This window comes from Chelmon rostratus, chromosome 15 (assembly GCF_017976325.1).
Source record: "Chelmon rostratus isolate fCheRos1 chromosome 15, fCheRos1.pri, whole genome shotgun sequence".
NCBI lineage: Eukaryota > Metazoa > Chordata > Actinopteri > Chaetodontiformes > Chaetodontidae > Chelmon > Chelmon rostratus.
Window position 1 is genome coordinate 10,805,534 of NC_055672.1, and position 21,377 is coordinate 10,826,910.

At 43.7% G+C, this 21,377-nt stretch overlaps 2 protein-coding genes across 3 annotated transcripts; one reads left to right on the top strand and one right to left on the bottom strand.

Annotated features, from left to right (window-relative positions):
* Positions 1-586: 586 nt before the first annotated feature.
* Positions 587-5,520, bottom strand: tmem30b (transmembrane protein 30B). Its single transcript, XM_041954154.1, has 8 exons — positions 5,224-5,520; positions 4,578-4,776; positions 4,122-4,229; positions 3,892-3,999; positions 3,492-3,582; positions 3,265-3,402; positions 2,802-3,008; positions 587-1,651 (listed from the first exon to the last, which is right to left on the bottom strand). The coding sequence occupies exons 2-8, from the start codon at positions 4,764-4,766 to the stop codon at positions 1,473-1,475; spliced, it is 1,020 nt and encodes a 339-aa protein (XP_041810088.1). The 5' UTR covers positions 4,767-4,776; positions 5,224-5,520; the 3' UTR covers positions 587-1,472.
* A 136-nt stretch (positions 5,521-5,656) lies between these two features.
* kdm1a (lysine (K)-specific demethylase 1a) lies at positions 5,657-18,729 on the top strand. 2 transcript variants are annotated; one of them, XM_041953482.1, is made up of 21 exons: positions 5,657-5,726; positions 7,106-7,399; positions 7,753-7,921; positions 8,163-8,296; positions 8,393-8,471; positions 8,598-8,690; positions 8,796-8,902; positions 9,119-9,200; positions 9,550-9,644; positions 10,644-10,661; positions 11,185-11,327; positions 11,472-11,562; positions 12,131-12,265; positions 13,773-13,846; positions 14,641-14,752; positions 14,888-15,020; positions 15,110-15,297; positions 16,204-16,318; positions 16,482-16,609; positions 17,221-17,367; positions 17,733-18,729. In XM_041953482.1, exons 2-21 carry the CDS (start codon positions 7,127-7,129, stop codon positions 17,931-17,933), a joined length of 2,517 nt encoding a protein of 838 aa, XP_041809416.1. In that variant the 5' UTR covers positions 5,657-5,726; positions 7,106-7,126; the 3' UTR covers positions 17,934-18,729. The 2 variants fall into 2 exon arrangements, with proteins under 2 accessions (XP_041809416.1, XP_041809417.1); XM_041953483.1 differs by having other exon boundaries at positions 7,756-7,921.
* Positions 18,730-21,377: the final 2,648 nt, after the last annotated feature.

Below are 21,377 nucleotides of genomic sequence, written 5' to 3' on the forward strand. Positions count from 1 at the left end.
TTTACAATAAAGGTGTTAATAACAAAGTGATAAACCTATAATAATGGTGTTATTAATTCTGTCATAAAATAATGTTAAAAATTAGACTTGCTATGAGCTAATTACAACATAAGTCACAATTTGACTGTCAATGGCATGAGTGCACTTTCTGCAGACTCATGCTAGCAAGAATTAATGAGATGCATTTGTTCAGTTATCTGTATTACGTGGACATATTTTTTATAAACCTAAACACCCAGACCCATCAAGAATAAAAGAGTACTTGGATCTTGGGTTTAAGGGAACTGATCTAAGCAGGCAGATCTCATCAGCCAGGACCACATGAAAATATGATCCATCTGTTGATAAATATTGGATATGGTTATTGGGCTTTCGGGGAAGGCTAAATGCAAAATATCATCCTAGATCTGAAAAACTGAGCCCCGAGATCTCTGAATTCACAATAAAGAGTTGCCTATTGACAGCAGAAAGCCCACATTTCCATATAATCCATCATAGACTGTCCAAAATGATGTAAACATAGCATGGCACTGTTGCTGGTGGGTCCAAAATGTCCGAATAAGACAATGATGAATGTGAAGTTTGTTTTGCTGCTGTTTTATTCAATAAATATCAACATGAAGTAAAATCTCAAATCGTCATCTACATAGCATAGAAGACAACATGATCTTGCATAATCTGTACATCAGATCCCAGAGTTTGAGGAGCAATGTATTTCCACATATTCCAACATTATTTACAAGCTAAGATGGACATCAAGACTAACTTTTTGTCCAGCGTCAAATGGCTTATCAAATCACTTATGGCTTTAACATTATTACTGACCTGAAATGAGGAGGCAGCTCATTTTGTGATTAGGAAAGCACAGATGCAACAAATACAGTATTAAAAACCTGAGAGAAACACCCTGCAACATCCAAGTATTGTAAAATAAACTAGACGAGCATAACCGGAATAAACAAGAAGACAAATAAGCTGCATGTTTCCTTTTGTCCAACTGATACCCATCTGTGCACGTCCATTATACTTTCACATTCATCCCTTAAGGTTCACATTGGAGGCTTGACCATGGTACCAAAAAGAAACAACAGAATATTTACATGAGACTTAACATAGATTATTGTCATGATTTTGGGCTTGGCTTGTGAGCACACTTCCCTTATGGTCGCTCAAATATGAGATACTATCAAAGAGACACCCACAACAGCTGTTCCACTCGCCATGAATGGAAACTGACATTGCAGGGAGTCCTGCCTCACAAAATGTTACCAGGCTTCACACCTTGGGGGTATTTTCATGTTACACATGTGATTTCAGTTGATAGGGTGGAGTCCAGCTGTATACTCCCCTTTGTGTGAGCCCTGTTCTGTGCTTTCATCATCCCATTTAGAAAAAGGCAAAAAAAAAAAAAGTAATTAAAAAATTCATAGGTTAGATAAATCCCCAGCCGACCACAGTCCATGACCAGGACCTCATTCTTCATCAGGGAATTTGAATTTCGCATAGACAATGAGCATGACTATAGACATGAAGATACACAATGAACCAATCACGAGGTAGGCAATGCCCAAGAACTCATTCTTGCCGCCCATCCAGGACACGTTGCTGAGCACCACCTTCTTTCTCCCGTCAAAGCTCAGAACAGGATAGTCTGAGGGACAAAATGTTAAGGACATACAGCAAAAATGGGAACACATAAAATTCAATATACAAAGCTGTATTAAGATTGTATTAAACAACCAGTGGCTTTGCATGGTTTAACCCATTTGCAACAAATCATGTACACTTGATATCACTGCCAGATGCTGTGCTTTGGAAATCTGACTCTTTTTTTTTATAGTCCATTAGAGCTACATTAATGTAATGATTTATCACAGTCTGCTTTTAAACCGCATTACTTATTGATACTTGATGTCCACTGTGGATTGGATGGACTACACGATTGAATTGACAGTTGATATTCTGCGAAATGCGTAGGGAGATGAGTAGAAAGCAATGGCTGCCTGAAACAATGGAAAAAAAACCCACAAACAACTAAAAGCATCAGGCTTGCTTTGGAAATGGTCAGAAAAAATATCAACGATGCACAAGTATTTACATGCAATGAAGGGCCTTAAGCTTAAACAATAGCATGGTGCTTTTAGCAAAATGAAAAATGAGGTATTTCCACAGGCCTTCATAGGTAACAAATCACATGAAGAATTATTTGCCTAGCTCATTTACTTATGTCAGAAAATTTGCTTGTTTTTTTCCCCCTTCATCTCCACAAACTCCTGAGTCACTGCGTCTGCTCTCCCCATGTAAAGACAGAACCACACCCAACCAGTAAAACAAGTTAGGCCAAGCTGGTGTTGTTGTAACGTGAGACAAAGCATGTGGCCAATGCAATGGTTGACCCCTTTCATAGATTTGAAGCTTCGCAAATCTTCTCATGTTGATTGAACTGTGTAAAACTCCTTTAACCACACAAATGTTCTTATTTAAAGCATACTCCCTGATGTTTTTTTTTATCCAGACTTACATGATGGTTTTAAATAAGTTGAAATGTGCAAAAAAAACCCAGAAAATATAAATGCATGTCTCACAACAAAATGACTTTTGATGTCCGTTAAACCTGTGTTACAACAAGCAAGATATAAATAGCTATGCAGTTCTTATTTGTGTGATGGAAAAAAGACTAAAGAGTGAAAAATGGCTGGTGTAATGTTTAAACAGAGGACACAAGCTATAAACATAACTGGCCATACCTCTGAGCACCATCCTTAAAATCATCCCAGAAACTGTAAAGTGTGGAAGGATACTGTAGGCAATTTCAAGGGAGTAGTTTCCAGCTGGCAGACCTTGTGCATAATCCCCCTCTGTGATTCGTCGATACAGCTTTCTGAAATCTGGCAGGGCTGCCCTCCTCATCCACACCAAGAAATCTTGATTGATGAAGCCGTTGTTCGCAGGGTCTGTGGGGTCCAGCTCGTAAGCAGGCTTGGACCAAAATATGGGCTTCACGGTACCTGGAAGTCAAACTTTCAATGAGCTGTCATGATTTTCAGACATTCGTGACATAAAATATGATTTCACTGAGAGGACCCCCTTTAGTCCACTATATAGACCACACTAAACCAGGTCACTTCTTATGTACACAATACTCAACCTCCATTCAGTTTCAAGCAGATTGGGAACGCTTCATTAAACATAATTAATCTGCATCATAGCACTACTTAGATAGAACAGGCAGAGAGTTACAGTAAAATGCACTTAATTTACTACCATTGAAAGCGTTCTTCAGAGGAAAAACAGAGGGGTTTCTGTATTTGATGTTGTAGTCTGTCCACCAAGCAATCCCTTTTCCATCGAAGGGCACCAGCTTCTTTGCCCCATTGACGAGCTGATACAGCTTGAAGGTGTCTTTGGAACGCAACAACAACAAAAAAAAAAATACGTCAAACAAACTTCATCCCAAATTCATCACAGGCATTTGAAATTCCCTTACATACCATTGAACATGCTGTTTGCTATTGATCCACATGGTACAATTGGTTTGTCATTGCTGTCATACTGGTAGGGATCACAGGTGTCACTGGGACTCTGAAAGAGAGACAGAACAGTGTTTGCATTGCTCGGATGAAATCTTTGTATTACAGGTGGGCAACAGCACCAGGTACCACCGATGCAGCTTTAAGTTCTGCACATTTTCACAAAAATATACACTGATAAAAACATTAACTGCGCCAATACAGTATGCTTGACCAGAATGACAACTTAGCATATTTTTACTCAACTCAGCACACCAACAAAGTCTTTATTTTAATTGAGAACATATGGAATTTGGTTTTCTCTTGGAAATCAAAACCAAAGTGGTTTGTGTGTGTGTTTAATATCCTGTTGTTAACTCACCTTGAAGTTCTCTAGGTCTCCAGACAGCTGGACATCATCTTTGGACGCACCATACTTTCTGTAGTTCTGGAAGTAGTTGGACAAACCATAATAAAAGAAGACGGGCCCCTGTGGGGGAAAACAGAATCACAAACAGACAACCAAAGGTCAGAGGCAGGAGTAGAGTTCAGCTCAGTTAAAACATCCGTTGGTGTGTGAATGTGTTCGTGCAGAGCCTCAGTGGTCCAAACCTTAAACAGACTGTCAATGGAGAAGTCCAGCGTGCACACGCAGTTCTTGACATCTGGGTCAGAGCACTTGAAGCATGGTGAGTTCTGTGCAACCCCGGTGTAGTCTAACTGTGGAGGGAAGAACAAGAAAGGTTATTATTAATTATTGACGGCTACAACGCCTATCCCAATTGTGTGTTACTGACACCACACCTCTTTAAACCCAAGAGTATGATATCGCTTACAAGCGATGAGTCAGTGAGCAAATAGCAATGTACGATTTTGGCCCTTACACCTTTTTTCTTTCTTCTCAACCCTGAAAACAGATTATTTTAACACTGTTTTAAGATTTGCTCACGTCTACCCAGTGGACACATTGTCATCTGCCTCTCTTCTTCCCTTTTTGCTGCTGACATTTGACCCTTGTCTCTCAGCATGGCACCGGATGATTTGTACGTGCATTGGCTGCAGTCATACCTCCAACACCTGGATGCTGCGAGAAGTGACAAAGAGGGCGACGCCGATGCCGATGAAGGCCAGGCCGATGAGGACGAAGCCTGGGATGACGATGCCAGCGGAGAGCATGGGCTGCCATGCCGGAAGCCTCTGCTGAGTGAAGGCGGTGTTGTCAGGCCGGTTGGCCAACTCCTGCTCCGTCTTCACCATTTTCTTGGCTCTGTTGGATAGATTGTTAATCAGCTCTGTATTTGTTATGTGCACTGCACGCTACTTCAAGTGTATCAGCCATAGCAAACATAAAATACTCTATATAAAATCTAAATGAATGAGCTTTTCTTTTTCCGACTGACACTAAAAACGTTAATATTCCTTTCACGTTAAATGTCGGCTCTCATTTGGAGTTACTGTAGGAAGCACACAGCGGCAACAGCTAATACAACTTATTTATAAAAACAGTAAAGCCCAGCACATCCCTACAAGGCTTCATATCACACACACAAATCTTGAAACTTAATTACCAGCTACAACCACATGTACCGATTACAGGAAAACAAGAGCACTGACTTTTCGCTAATTTTCAAACTCGCTGGAAAAGAAAAATGGTTCAAGTGAGGCACAAACACATATATTAAAAGTTTAAACCTATATTTAAGGTGTTACTTACACACAATCGGTTCAAAACGGAGGAACAAAGGAGTCAACAAATCGTCGGTATGCTTCCCTGAGCGGGTGCGACGGATACCTCACCTTTACCTGTCTACCCCCACACGCCCTGCCCGTCCTTTTCATACAACAGACTGACGTCGGTTTGTTTGTAGAGCTGAACGGAAGATAAAAATAGAAAAGAAAAACGGTGCAAAACGCCCAGTTCCGATCTGCAACAAAATGCAAACGTAACAAATGTTAAAAATATTTCAGTCCCAATTATAGTATCTATCTGTTACTAAAAAGCATTCTGCACCACTAAACTTTAACAACAATATATCCAATGCAGTGGCTCCGAGTCGTAAATCCCCGCCTTCTTTCGGATTGACAGATATTTTTTACCAATCGTTATGCTCTGTGCTATTGGATAACATTTTTCCATCAACCAATCACGAAAGAGTTCATTGAAAGGAGACCTGCTGGTGTGCCGTCTTTGTGTTGACATATTCGGAGGATTGAGAGGTAATATTAATATTTTTTGTATTATTCCTTACCCTTACTTCATTAAACAGTGACCCTGGGTGTAGGGACGTTTACCTAAAACTTTACTGTCAATTTATCAATACAGATCCCTTTGCAAGCAAAGCCGGCGCTTTCTTTTTTGCTAGATCGCACCTGCTAACGTTGCTGAGCCACCGTTAGTACTAGCCCGTTCTCATTGTTAGCGGAGTTAGCTAACGTAGCATGGTCTTGTTAAATAAACTTGAAAGGAGATCAATTTGTAAGCGATTCAAATCCATAATTGCAGTCTAGCGTGTGTTGCAATGATGTTAAAGGAACACGATCTCATATTCATATGTGCAATATGCCGGTCTTCTTCCAGAACAAAGCTACTGTTAGGTAACGCAAGCTAACGTTGATAGCCATACCAGTGTGCTGCTAGCTTTGCAGTTAGCTATCAGTTGTCCATTTGGTCAGGATGTCAGTCACGGCTCTACCAACGTTAACGGCCTCGGTATAACAAAGGTTTCTGACTTATAACTGTCGTCTTACTAATAATTAATAAATCAAGCATCACGGTTCGTACTGGCAGAGGTTCAGCATTTTTCAGGTTTTCTAGAGTGGGTTTTCTCACTTGGCTAAGTTGGCTAAATCCCGAAAGGAAGCTTAAATGAACTACAGTGCATTTGCTAACAGGTTTTTAAAATGTTAAACTAAATCTCAATGGATGTAATGTGGAAGGCCAACATTTTTTGTTCATTTGGTCCTGTTCGTAACCATATTTCTGGTTCTGTCTTCATTTCTTAGTGTTTGAATGGATATTACCAGGTGCACGGAGAAATGGGTAAAACAAGACAAGGTTACTGTTACCATGGAGCCTTCATTTCATAACCCATGACATTCATGCACAGTTAACGTTACTCAAATCATCCAGTGATTCAGATGTGATATTTGTTGGTGAAGCATCTTCCAAAGCCCGACAGTATTTGCTGGCTGTTAGCTTTTGTTGCAGGTGCATTCACTGCCCCCAACAGGATGACCAGTTGACAAAGGGTTTATTTAGGGGATGTTTCTAGTAGGAGGTAATTTGTTTTAAAGCCACCATTAAGTGAGTGAAATAATCATTTGCATTGGATTTGAAGGTTTTACATTTTAACTGCTGCAGGTTTTACTTTTCTAACACATTTGTGTGATATTCTTAATTTGGAATACCTCAAAGGGAACAAACGCCCAATGTTTTTTCTTTGTTAGTTTCTTTATTTTCAGCACGCACAACCCACTCTTCATCATTTTCATTGTTTCTGTTTAAGATTTTTTTGCATTTTCAATTGTTGTAATTTAGGCTGTTGTATGTTTCATTCTGGTGGGTTTCATTTCTTTTCTGTCCCCCCTTTGTTCAGGAGAGGCCTCCAACATCCTCCATGATGCTGTCTAGCAAGAAGTCAGATGCTGGCACCTCCTCCTCCTCCTCTTCATCCTCTGCAGGAGCGGCAGGAGGTGAGAGGGCCCCGGTTTCTGACGCGCAGACTGGCCCATCAGCGTCAGCTGCAGGGCCAATGGATGTAAAGAAAAAGGAGAGGTCATCCCCCAGTGGGGAGCCCGGAGGAGCCCCTCTGCCCCACCAAGCAGGCCCCGGGGGGATCGACCAAGACTCAGCAGAAGTTCGCAGGACGAGTCGTCGCAAGCGAGCAAAAGTAAACATTTTAGGGTTCTGTTCCCTCCCTGTGCGCTCAGGGAGGAGAGAATGCTGCCAAAAACAATAAGTGTCACATTATCTAATGACTGTTTTTTTTTATTACACGTGTCATCATTTAAACTTTAGGTGCAATGTTGCTCTCTATCTGAAGTCACAGGTACGTGTGCACCAATGGAAATTACAACCAGAAGTAATTTGTCATTGCCTTTGCAATGTGGTGTTCATGCTATCTACCCCCCCCCCCCCCCTCAGAAAAGTTTTTTTTGGCACTTTTAAGTTACATGGGAGCACAGCAACTAATCTGAGTTTGTAATGCTGGTTTTAATGATGCTTTTATTGTGCCTACTGTTGCAGGTGGAGTACCGCGAGATGGACGAGAGCCTGGCCAATCTGTCGGAAGACGAATATTACTCAGAGGAGGAGAGGAACGCCAAGGCAGAGAAAGAGAGGAAGCAGGTCATCCCCCCACCGGCGCCACCAGTTGAGGAAGAGAATGACAGTGAACCAGAAGAACCATCTGGTGAGTCTGAAACTCCATGTATCATATCAAAGCAGTCAAATGAAGCCGAGGTTTTGGTTAGGGAAAGAAACTTAAGATGCATAATTACAAGCTCTGGTAAAAGTCTGAGCTTTTCTTCAAGCAAGAATGCATGACGGCTGTGTTTCAATTCGGAAATCCTTGTACAGGAATACTCTTTCTTTTGATCCTAACTGACACTCTGTGCTGTTAATAGAATAATGATCTGTATGTTTATTTTTAGGTGTGGAAGGAGCTGCTTTCCAGAGCCGTCTTCCTCATGACCGTATGACATCCCAGGAGGCCGCCTGCTTCCCTGACATCATCAGCGGTCCCCAGCAGACCCAGAAGGTCTTCCTCTACATCCGCAACCGTACAGTAAGTGCCAGCATGAACACATTATTTTTGTGTTGAAAACAGACAACGGGATCATTGTTTTAAACATGCTTACTTCTGTATCTTAACCTCATTCAGCTCCAACTGTGGCTGGACAACCCCAAGATCCAGCTGACCTTTGAGGCCACAGCACAGCAGCTTGAAGCTCCATACAACAGTGAGACATTTGATTTAACACTGTTTTTATTTTAGTTTTCTACAGTTTAATTTCTTTTACTTTTTTTCCAACAAGACTATAGTCAAACAGGAGTTGAGATTTTATGTGCTTTTGGTCTCTTTTTAGGTGATGCTGTGCTGGTCCACAGGATACACAGCTACTTAGAAAGGCATGGTCTCATTAACTTTGGCATTTACAAGAGGGTCAAGCCTTTACCCAGTGAGTTCACATCATTCATTGCAATATAACAGCAGCCAGTAGCCAGTGGTGTAATGATACCCAGCTAATGAACCCCCCCCCGCCCCGCCCCGCTTGTTGTTGCAGCTAAGAAGACCGGGAAGGTTATAGTCATTGGTGGAGGTGTGTCTGGTCTAGCTGCAGCCAGGCAGCTGCAGAGCTTTGGGATGGATGTTACAGTACTGGAGGCCAGGGTACGTCACCAACAGAGTTTCCATTAATCTGCTGTTTCAGCTACATTTGTGATTGTAATTTGATGTTGGTATAAATCATTTAATGACTGTATAACATGTCCTGTTTTTTCTAAATTGCTTTGATAAGTGCCACCCTCCATGATATGATATGATATAGATATGTTTTCCAGGGGTTTAGATTAAACTAGAAAGTACTTACTTAATTTTTCCATGCAGGACCGCGTTGGAGGTCGAGTGGCCACATTTAGGAAGGGCAACTATGTGGCTGATCTGGGAGCCATGGTGGTGACAGGGCTGGGTAAGACTCCAATCTTATGTGAATACTGAAACTGTTGTCTAATCATGTGTTGTCAGGGTGCAAGTGTTAACGTTTTCATTCCACACTAAAGCTCCATCAACTGATTTTGCTGCCGCCTGGTATAAATTAGCTTGTCTGATGATGTGTGATTAGATAGACTCACACATGCACTTACTTTTCAGTGACATATGATTTGAGGTCGCTGCTTTGAATCAAGTCTGATTATAACCCTTTCCTTAAAGAGATTTTACAGTAACTAAAATCTACCAGTAGAGGGTGTTGTTCTCCATGTTAATGTTGTGTCATCATCGACCATCTGTCTCTGTCTATGTGTCTGGTGCTTGTTCAGGAGGGAATCCCATGGCAGTGATCAGCAAGCAGGTTAACATGGAGCTGGCCAAGATCAAGCAGAAGTGTCCACTGTATGAAGCCAATGGCCAGGCTGTGAGTATAATGCAGTGTCTCAGTCAGTGAATTGAGCTGCCTCTCATCCATTATCCTGCCATAGCCAAGCTTCCTGGGGTATTCTCATATTAAACAAGTAGAATCCTTATAAGAGATTAAACATTTACAGTAGTTGTAGTAAGGCTTCAGTTTTTTTTTTACTGCTATTTGAAAAAAAAATCCAAGGTTTTCTCATGAAACCAAGAAATTCCTTGCCAGATGCCAAGAGGCGAACAGCAGCATGGGTATGCATGTGCAAAATACCTGCTTGCTTCATTCTTATTGACACTTTGATCTGTGCAGTAGATCAAGTTCACTTACAAACAGCTAACCCCAAGAATAACCCTCCATCAGGGCAGTGTAGCTGCAGCTGCATCGGTGTATCCACTAATGCATGTTGCGCTGTAGATCCTTGTGTTGTTTACTTCCTTTAACAGAAGATGTTTATGGATGCACAAGAGTCCCCTCTTGGCACAGAAGTGCTCTGTTTCTGGGTTTATAGCTCTTCTCTAAGCATGTTGTTGTCCCGAGGCAGGGATCTGGCTTTCCATGAGCCACAAAAACACAATGAACGGTGGATTCGTTTTAACTGCTTACCCTTGCGTGTCATCAACAACAGCTCCCAGTTCCTTCCAGAACGGAGCAGACCAGAAAACCGATATAGCCTAATGTAATTAGACAGAAAATAAACAGCGTTTTGTTTTTTTCCCCTCATGTTTTTGTTCTGTCCATCAAGTGGCAGCAACAGTAGTAGGATGTTTGGGTTCATGTTCAGGGCACTTCCACTGAAGAGACTAGCCAGCAGGGCTCTTGAAGCATCCACATCATGTGAAACTGGTTTCCTCTTCCGCAGGAAAAGGCAAATTAAATGTACATGTTTTACTTTTGTGCAAACCTGTTTGAGGTTAAAGTTGTGTTTACTTAATACGTCCTCTCTCTTTCTCCCCCCTCTTGTCGTCTCCATGCCTTCCTTGTTCATCTTTTGGTGAACCTCTAAAGGGTGAACGGTGCACAAGTGTATGTATTGGTTTATTTACTTGACACGTCCATTTTTGAATCACTTTTAAAAATCAACTCCACCTATTGTAATTTTTCTGTGTGTAACTCACCATTTGACATCCACGTAGGCGATTGAGAGAATCAAATGAGCAGCTCATTTCGTCATCTCGTTAAACTGTCATCTTCTAGAACAGGAATTACAAAAAATAATTATTTCTATCATATAATTAATGACAATTAGCAACTTTTATTAAAGAGAAGACAGAGGGCAATAGGAGTTTGTGTCATTCCTAAAATGTGATACAGTTCTGTTAAGATTTGTGAAAAGTCTTCTCAAAAGTTGAAAACAAGAATAATATAGCACAATTAACATGTACCAATTGTAATGTTTTGTTTGTAGCTTAGCTTTAGTTGAGTCTGGCATGCCTTTCCTGCTGTTTATCTTTTAGTCTTTTTCTACAGATTCCATCACTGCTGCCGTCAGTGTGACTGATGGTCTCGTGTCCTCCTCCTTTGTGGTTGTGTGCGTGTTTGTGTCCAGGTGCCAAAAGAAAAGGACGAGATGGTGGAGCAGGAGTTCAACAGATTGCTGGAGGCCACCTCCTACCTCAGCCACCAGCTGGACTTCAACTTCCTCAACAACAAACCCGTTTCTCTGGGACAGGCCCTGGAGGTGGTCATACAGTGAGTACGACGAAGCTGCACAAGCTCACACGCAGGAGATGGTGTGAGATGAGTCCTGCACGTGTGTGCCCCAAGAGAGATGTATACAAACAAACACATACACTCTCTCTAATCCTAATCTTGTGCGTGTGTGTGTGTGCGCAGGCTGCAGGAGAAACACGTAAAAGACGAGCAGATTGAACACTGGAAGAAGATTGTAAAGACTCAGGAAGATCTCAGGGATCTTCTCAACAAGGTGAGCACAGGTTAAGTTTTTTGCACCAACAATGGAGATTACTGATGAGAAGATCAGTACCACTCTCACTGTATGGAAGAAGCAGCTGGCCTGGTCTACCAGCACCTCTAAAGGTCACTGATTAACATGTGTCTCATTAGCTTCTGTACAAAACCAAAATCTAAAAATGACCAGTCGTGGTTTTATGGGAAGTTGCATGTTGGAGCTATTCCTCACAGACGCCAGGATAGAGAGCTAATAGATGGTGCACACTTTTGTTGACAGAGCAGGTGGCAGTCTGAGTGTGCCGTTACGGTACAAAAAGCAAAAGAAATGGCAGAACACAACTGTTTTCAGTGTCAGGCTGGTCTGCAAGGCAGGCAGAGACACACTTGGAAATTAATAAGCCTTAATAAAAGCCTTAATAAAACACTAAAATGCGTTTGCTCCTCAACAACACAACATACTAATGATCACATTCGCCACATTGTTTGTTCTTCAGATTCTGTCATCTGTCGTTGCTTCCTGTTTTTGTTCCTTTCATCCACTCATGACTTCCTTCCTCACCATTTTTTTTTTTTTTTTTCAGATGGTGACCACTAAGGAACGGGTTAAGGAGCTCCATCAGCAGTATAAGGAGGCCAGTGAAGTCAAACCACCCAGAGACATCACAGCCGAGTTCCTGGTGAAGAGCAAGCACCGCGACCTCACGGCGCTCTGCAAAGTGAGTTCAAACACTGTGCCGGAGTAAGAGAAACGTCAAAAAGCTGAAGAAGACAGTTAAGATAGCGCTCTTGCATCTCCTCACGCTTCCGAATTCACAAGCTGCGGGCGGTTATCTAGACTGCTTGTTACCCAGAACATTTTCTGTGTGACGCTTTCATTACTTCCTGAGATCTCTCAGACCAGGCAGAAATCAGGCTGCGAGACTTAAAATACTTTAGTCAAAGCAGTTTAAAAATTTAAAAACAAACTATTTCCAACTGTGTTTGTGGTGGTGTGGGTATTACATAGTGTCTGTGTTTTCAGTGGCTGCAATTTGAACTGCTTTGACACAATACTAGACATCCTGTGTTAATTATTAGGTGCCAGGAAGCCAACCAGAACAATTTGCACGACAGAAACGTAGTAATTTTTTTCTATAGGATGACCAGAAGCATCAAATAATTTTTAATAGTATTATAATGCAGAAGTAGTAGCATGTGAAGTGGATATTTTATTGGCTACTAGGTCAGGGTGGATGCCTCAATGCTCATGCTATCCAAGTAAACCAGCCAGGCCTGTGTTTAAGTGGTTTAATGCCCCGGTAGGATGTATTATTAGAGCGAGTGCTGCTGTTTTATTTTTGGTTCGGATAAATCACCTCCACTACTGCTATGTGTGTATTTTAGAAGGAGGTTTTAGTTGGTTTAAACACAGCTGGTGTCTGAACTGGATTTGTCTGCTCCCCATCCGCTGTCTGAGAAACCACTTCAAGGTCTTGAATCACGGTCTGACTGTCTTTATGTCTGTACACACACAGCTTCAGCGAGACGGAGTGAGCATTTAGGAGAGAGAGAGTGTGTGTGCGTGTGTGTGTGTGTTCATGATATGCATGACTACACCATATAACAAGATTTTAAGGCTGGTGGGGGGATGGCTGTGTCAGGATATTTCCGCTGTAGCATTCTCCCAGGTCAGCCTGCTAGCCTGGAGGCGTCATTAGGACGTTTGACTTGCTGGAGCGGCGTCCTGGGGCCTGGCGTGGTAGGTGGTATTACCAGACTCTGAGCTGCAGCCATAGTTGGTTCTGTTGTGGTGAACTGAGCAGGTTGAGTCAGCCCTTTCTGTCAGGAGTGCTCGTCCTTTCTACATGACCTGAAACCCTCTGGGTGTGTACCTTGTACACACACACACACACACGCATGCAGGCCACATACACATGAATGTATCACACACTCACCTTGTCAGAGGCATCTCCAGCTCCTAAAGTCTGACATCAGTTCAGTTTGATGTGAAATCCTCTTTTTTGATTGTTATTTGTAATCGTTTTGAGTGTATAATAGTGAAATATCAGTAAATTAGTAACATTAAGCTGAATTGAAGTTTTCTAGTTCAAGTTTCAACTGGAATTTTAAATCTTACAGCTATTCCTGATCATAAAATCCTGAAAACAAAACACTTTGATGAAACATGTGGATGAAACTAACATGCGCACACATCTCCTCGCTGTCTGCCTCGTCCCCACGTAGGAGTACGACGAGCTGGTGGAGATGCAGGTCAAGCTGGAGGAGAAGCTGCAGGAGCTGGAGGCCAATCCACCCAGGTAAGCGATCCCTCTGAACACCATCACCGTCCTGCTTCTCCCGCTGTTTTTATCCAGTCTCATGTTATTTGGCCGTGCGTCAGCCGGGAGAGAGCGATGAAGGCGCAGTGGAAAGAATGAAATTGAGCTTGTCTCCGTTTGTTCGCCCACCTGTTCTTGGCATGTGAACATTCTTTGGTTTAGTGTTTAAATCTCTCTCTTATTTGTTTTACAATTAATTATGAAGGGGGAAAAATATAGACCTTCAGAGTACATTCGTCTGTCTATTACTGGATGATCAAGTTGCATCATAATGCATATTGCATAATAATATAATAGTCCTTTTTTTTCTACATCAGTAAAACATGTATATTTGAAAATCTTAGGCAAAAACATCCCAAAATGTAGAATGGTTCAGAGTAACCAATAATGTAGACTACTAATACTACCAGTACAAGCAGTACAATTATTGTTTCAATTATTATGTTTCCTATAGAATAAGGACAATAAAATATTCCCTAATAGTCTCTAATATGTCACTGATACTTTTTACATACTTTTTACATCTCTGAGCTCTCAGCAATCACTAAAACAGTAAATAATTGCTTGTTGGATCCCTGCGGCCTGTGGCAGGAGACGTTTACCTGCGGCTGTTTGCCTGTATTTTAGGTTGCAGCCAATGTTTTGTGTTCAAATATGTCTCATTGCCCCAGCGCCAGTTCGGTTCCAGCTTTTTCAGCTCGTGCATGAATAAACCTGTCCCTCTGATGTCGCCGTCAGTAAACCTCACCATGAAAACCCTTCTTTTCCCACAGCGATGTTTACCTGTCATCCAGAGATCGACAGATCCTCGACTGGCACTTTGCCAACCTGGAGTTTGCCAACGCCACGCCCCTCTCCACCCTTTCACTCAAGCACTGGGATCAGGTACGTACATGCACCCAGTTCGAAATGTCATAGCTGTGTAGTCCCGGGCTTGCATTGCAAATGTCCTCAGGCCTCTTACAACCCCATCTCAGTTCATTGTGCCGCTGGGATAACAGCGTATGCATTTATCGACAGGATGACGACTTTGAGTTCACTGGCAGCCACCTGACAGTAAGGAATGGTTACTCTTGTGTTCCTGTGGCCCTGGCCGAAGGCTTGGACATCAAACTAAACACAGCAGTGCGGCAGGTCCGATACACAGCCTCTGGTAGGTGCACAGGATCGTGTGTGTGTGTAAGGTCACGAGTTCCACTGTGGATTTCATATTTGACGGCCATTCATCTGTTCATCGTCCAGGCTGTGAGGTGATCGCGGTCAACACTCGCTCCACGACGCAGACCTTCATCTACAAGTGTGATGCTGTGCTGTGCACCCTGCCTCTGGGTGTGTTGAAGCAGCAGCCCCCCGCGGTGCAGTTTGTTCCCCCGCTGCCGGAGTGGAAGACATCTGCTATCCAGAGGATGGGCTTTGGCAACCTCAACAAGGTCATACTTCTAAATATGCTGATATCTTTAAACCTGAACGTGTTTGACAGTCAAGATGGCTGAGAGTGGTCTGATGTCGAAGCGAGATACAGGTTATGTGCGCCACGTGTGATCTGCCACATCTTCTGCAGACCTGTGCAAACTCCCCAGTCTTGAAATGAGTCATCATGTGCGAATCGTAGTTCAAGTCAGGTCTTAAATCATGTAGTGTGTTTGCAGCAGAAGTGAGGATTTGGTTCCTTTGGGAGCTGCTACTGTTAGAGCCGCAGTTTCTTTATGCCAGGAATGCGACCTTCAGCGCTATAGAGCCCAGAAAACAACGAGTATTCAGAATTCGATTTGTTGCAGGTTCATATATCATTGTCCAAGTTAGCCGCATGCTGCATAAACAGATCCCCTTCCTCCTCGCTGACGATGAAGAATTCCCTCCTCTCCTTAAACTGGCTGTAGGTGATATAGTTTTATCCTGGCTTACATCTGGGTTTTGATGTGGGATCGAAAGGGTGACACGGGCAGTGTGTTAGGAGGGTAGAGGCAGTCGGTGCTTGGTGGCCTGCGAACGAAAGATGCTTTTTGCCTGTTTGTCAGTAATCTGATCCAAGTGCTCATCCTGCGTCACTCCTGACCCGCCGGCTCTCTCTGGCGCGGAGCATCATCTGCAGCAGAGTAGTTCGTCTCCTAATTCTACTGCAGCACAGAGAAGAATGCTGCATTATTATGCAATCTGAGCTGCTACTAGCGCTGCATCTCCAGCAGAGGGCGCTCCGCCATTCACACTTTCACGGCTATGAAGCAGTGAATGTGCTGCTCCTGCGATGTGCTACACAGGCAGTTAAGCATTTCATGAAAAGAAGCACTTTGATTGCTGTGTGACTGTTTTTACTTTGTGCTCCTCCCTGTCTGCAGGTGGTGTTGTGTTTTGACCGCGTGTTCTGGGATCCCAGCGTCAACCTGTTCGGTCACGTCGGCTCCACCACAGCAAGTCGGGGCGAACTCTTCCTCTTCTGGAACCTCTACAAAGGTGGCAAGAGATGCCTTTTTCAGTTTCCTCTGTCGTTGTAGAGAATTTGATGTGGGCTTGTGTGGTGCTGAGATACACGTATTTCCTGTTCATTTATGCCCTTTGCTTCTCTAATACACCCAGAAAAAGTCTCTGTAACAACCTGTTTCCATCCTCTTCTCAGCGCCGATCCTTCTCGCTCTGATGGCCGGGGAGGCCGCCGGCATCATGGAGAACATCAGCGACGACGTGATCGTCGGACGCTGCCTGGCCATTCTCAAAGGAATATTTGGAAGCAGCGCTGTGCCACAGGTACATGACTCTCACTCTTAACTGATATTTTCAGCACTGCAGCACAGCAATGTCCAGCGTGACATTTGTTTCATGCAATTATTTATAATAATTACATATAATTCAACTGGAAAACAAAAAATGCCTAATAATAATAAGAATAAATACATATACACATAAATTCTTTCTCTATTTCTTGAACTGGAACCCCAGGTCCACACACCGAATTGTTTATTCCTCTCAAACGTGATGTCCACGTCATGTGACGTAGCTGGCAGTTTTGTTCACATACAACTTCATGACATTTGCTGTTTACAGAAATGTAGTGGCAGGTCATATTTTTTAAGCTCCTTCATTAGCCTTCCCTCTGGTTTTGTGGAATGTCAAGTTCGTTCCTGAGTCGACCCCCGTGACCAGCGCAGCTTCACGCAGCGAGCACATGTGAAAGGCACCCACAAGTGGGGTCGTATCCAAACCGCGCATCGCTCTAAATCATTTGCTTATGGTCTCAAATGGGATAAAATCATATGCGTCGAGGCCAGCGTCAGAACTGTTTGCCAACCAGCTGTTTACAGGTCCCTCCAGTGTCATCACTCCTCAAAAGTATGTGTTGTTGTTTGTTGTCATGGCAGCCAAAGGAAACAGTGGTCACTCGTTGGCGTGCGGACCCCTGGGCGCGGGGCTCCTACTCATACGTCGCGGCAGGCTCGTCGGGTAACGACTACGACCTCATGGCGCAGCCCATCACGCCCGGCCCGGCTATACCGGGAGCCTCGCAGGTAAGCACACGAATGCAGAGGGAACCCAGAGTGTTGAGTGTTTGGGTGAGGCTGTCAGTTCATATGCGTGTGAGAAAGCGAGGGAGAAAAGGCATGCCGGCCCTGACCACAATATTTAACCGAACCAAAGCAGAGCAGTTTATTCCCCACACAGATGTTTTTTGGGCTGTTTTGATGTCGGCATGCTGATTGATGTGAACAAGTCATATTTATGCGTGGCCTGATGAGGTCTGACAGTTTACTACCACGCTTTTTCCTCTCTCATCACTCCCCTATTTTCCTTTAATTCCTCCATATGTTGGGACAATCCAATGACCATCTCACTGTGGTTTTTCTCCCCCCCCCCCCATCCCCTCTCCTCTCAGCCCGTCCCCCGTCTCTTCTTCTCCGGGGAGCACACGATCAGGAACTACCCCGCCACGGTCCACGGCGCCCTGCTCAGCGGGCTCCGCGAGGCCGGACGCATTGCGGATCAGTTCCTGGGCGCCATGTACACGCTTCCCCGACAGGCCACTCCCACGGCCGCCAGCAACCCTCAGCAGGCTCAGCCCACGCCCAGCGTCTGAGGATGCCTCCCCCAGAGAGAATGCAGAAGTTTACCCAGAAACTGTCGATATTTCTGTCTGTGAAAGATCGTGGAAGTCCCACACAACACAACTTAGCATCTTTGCCTTCACTCAAGTAATGACACTGTAAGGATTCATTTTCTGGCTTTACATGTGATGTGAAATTGAGATTCCTTAACTGGGGCATTTCAGTCACCCAGACTGACATACTACAGAGACTGGGTCAAAGAATAAATCCCAATATTCTTACATACTAATAATAAGTAATAACTCATCTAAGACTTTATAAATGTGTGATTCCCCAGTCTTAAAACCAGAAGCATGGCATTACGTTCGGTACCCGGAGTGATTGAGTGTATTCGATTCCATGTGGAGCATGTCTGCAAAACCCAGCATCTATTTATGCGCCCCTGTCTAAATACTAAATGTACACACAACCTCGAACCAGACATCATACAAGACAGAAGACCAACTCAGTAGCACTGTGTCAGTCCACTCAAACTGTTGTGCTTATCTAAGGAGAAGACGTTTCCCTCTGGTGTCGTTCCGGAGGCCTCGTCTCGGTTGTCTTAAAGCATTGCTGTGTACCGTAGCTGTACGCCTCCTGAATTTACTTTCTACCGTTTAGGTCGCAGAGTGTAGTGAAAATAGTTTTATGAAAAGACAGATATGTTGAAAGAATTGTGAATGTTTTTTTTTTGTTTCCATAGCAGTTTAAGTATTTTATTATGGTTGTCATCACATACTTTTTTATATTGTCAATCGTTTTGTTATTAAAAGAAGACTGAAAATTGCAGCTTGAGATCGGCTCGTTTCTTCTTGAAAGCGGAGCGAGGTTGGCGCTCTCGCCTGCAGATGTGCAGTTTTTGGACTTGTACATGTATGAGCAGAAATAACATGGCTGCTTCTACTTTGACCCTCCGCTGACCCTGCTTCATTGCAGGTCTGGCTGCCTCCCAGGGTCTGTGGTACTGTGTGTGTGTGAGGGAGAGATGAGGGTCCCTGGCAGCAGCTCCACATAGTGGGGGATCTGATGAATGAGGGGGGAGATTAAAATGGTCAACCATGAGCTATGAGGCTTTCTGTGGAGTTGTGTTTCAGGGCTGCGTGCCCCTCTGTTTCCATGCGCTCTTGAGCGTCACAGGCCTTGTTTTCCCTCACAGATGCGGTTATTATTATCGTGACCAGAAGAGATGTTTGATGTAACAACAGTAATTTGAGCCGGGGTTTCGGACCGCGGCACTCGGGCATTTTCCCCTCCCTGGTGAACCAGAGGCTCAGGGCGGCGTGTAGCTGGTGACTGGCGAGGTTGTCGTTGACAATGGCCTAAAGCCCACATCAGCTGATCGCTAGAGACACAGAAAGTCAAATAGCTAGTTATAAAAATCCTTTAGATGAGAGACCACAGCGTGTCAGAGCACATCTCGTGTGATTCATAGGTGTGGGGTGGAATGTACTCTTACACAGGTACAAACACCTCCCACGTGCTGTGTGTGTGTTTTGAGCATCATCCATAATCATCAAATATGAGATGAATCCAGAAATTCTATTGTCACTGTGCATTTGTGGCAGGATTTTAGCCATTCCAGCAGAAAGGCTCATTCCCATGAAACTTTGTACAAGTGGTAACTTCTGCGATCCTTGAACGTTTCATGTAGCGCCATCATCAGGTCAAAATGTGACTTTGCCCAACATTTTGACCTGCAAAGCTAACAACATCCCCATCAGCTTCGGCTGTACTTTGCATTCAATGCTAATTGGCAAATGTTAGCATGCTAGCATGCTAAACTCTGATGGTGAACATCAGTATGTTAGCATTTAGCTTTAAGTACAACCCTATAGCTGCCGGCTTTGCTGCAGACTGGTCTATTTGGTCAAAACCCCACATAACACGCCGGCTACACATCAAGCTTCTAAATGTCCTCATGGCTGCAGGCTCAACCTCAGTGACCCTTTGGATGTATTTTCACAATCGGCGCCCCTCCCCTCCCAGTCTTTCCCTCTGACACCTGTTGTAGGCGGTGAGGCCTCTTTACTCACTTCTCACTCCTCCATCTTCCTCCTCCAACACTCGCCTGGAGTGCAGCTGAGTCATTTCCATGGTTGACTTCACCGCACTAATTCAGGTCAGGCATCGGCGCTGAGGCTCAGGAGTACCAGGGTCCAAACAGGCACCACTGTGTTAGGGTAGCACCTCCCCGCATCTGAACTTAGGACAGATTAAACCGCACAAGCAGGAGACAGCGTTAACCCCTGACTCTCAGCCACTTTGACTCATGGCGCCCCGCAAACAAACCGTGGCCACGCTCTTGATTCTGTCCCGGTGAGCTTCTCATGATGAGGGATTTTCTTCTCTTGTGCCTCTGAAGAAAGAAGCCTTGATACTGCAAGAATTCTTGATTCACAGCAGGCATTTTAAGTCATCATAGTAGGTAAAGCACCTGCTATTGCGTTATAACGTTCATGACAGCTTCGTTCTGCTCGAGCACACACAACATCAGGACCCTGAAACTGAAGCAGCTCAATGGAATTCAGCTGTTTTATTATTTTACCTTTTCTTCTGTGGCATTTAATATAAATGCACGTTTCACTATGAGGAATTCTTTCATCCTATTAGCTGCGTCAGAACTGTGTCAAAGGGGTTTTATATTAGGAATTCAGCTCTTTTGTTCATTCATATAAAAATAATAAATATGCAGTTTGGTATAAATGGGACTATCAGTGTTAAACTCACTTTAAAGAACATGTGCACTGTCTATTGTATTGAGTGGCCTCAGTAGACCAGAATGCACTGCAGCAAAGCACCAGGAGTCACATGTTCTCAACCAGAACATTTTGATCTTTTGCTCCATCACTTTCTCCACCTACACATAAAAGCCAGGCAGCTGAATTGAACGCGTTCAGGCCTGTTCTCTGGAGCTGTGGACCAGGCAGCTCGAGGTGAAGTGGATAAAATGTAAATCTTTCACCGGAAAAACTCTCCGGTGAAAAAAAGGTGCACTGCACATTACTGATGGATAATAAACTAACTGCGGAGGAGAGGTCGGTCATTTTCACGATCCACCAGGCTGGATTCTGCAGATTAGACGATTATTTAACCTGCGGTTGCAGGAACAGAAGTGCTGGCTTTCACAAAGCGAGGCGTAGCTGTTTAAGAGAAAGTTGTGTGTGCTGACTTTGCATTCCACAACAGCTTGTGGTTTTCCTCTTTGTACCTGACCAATTTACCTCGTTTGTCTGCCTGCTTATTTTGCATACCGTCAGCTGCTGCTCCATTCAAACCAGGGGATTGAACACACGCACACACAGACACACACACACACACACACACAGGGTGTACCACTATGAAATCAAAACTTGCTGAGCTTGTTCAGCAAAAAGCATTAAAAGAGATTAAAATACATGGTGCGCACACACTGACACATGTTCCAACATGGAGACATA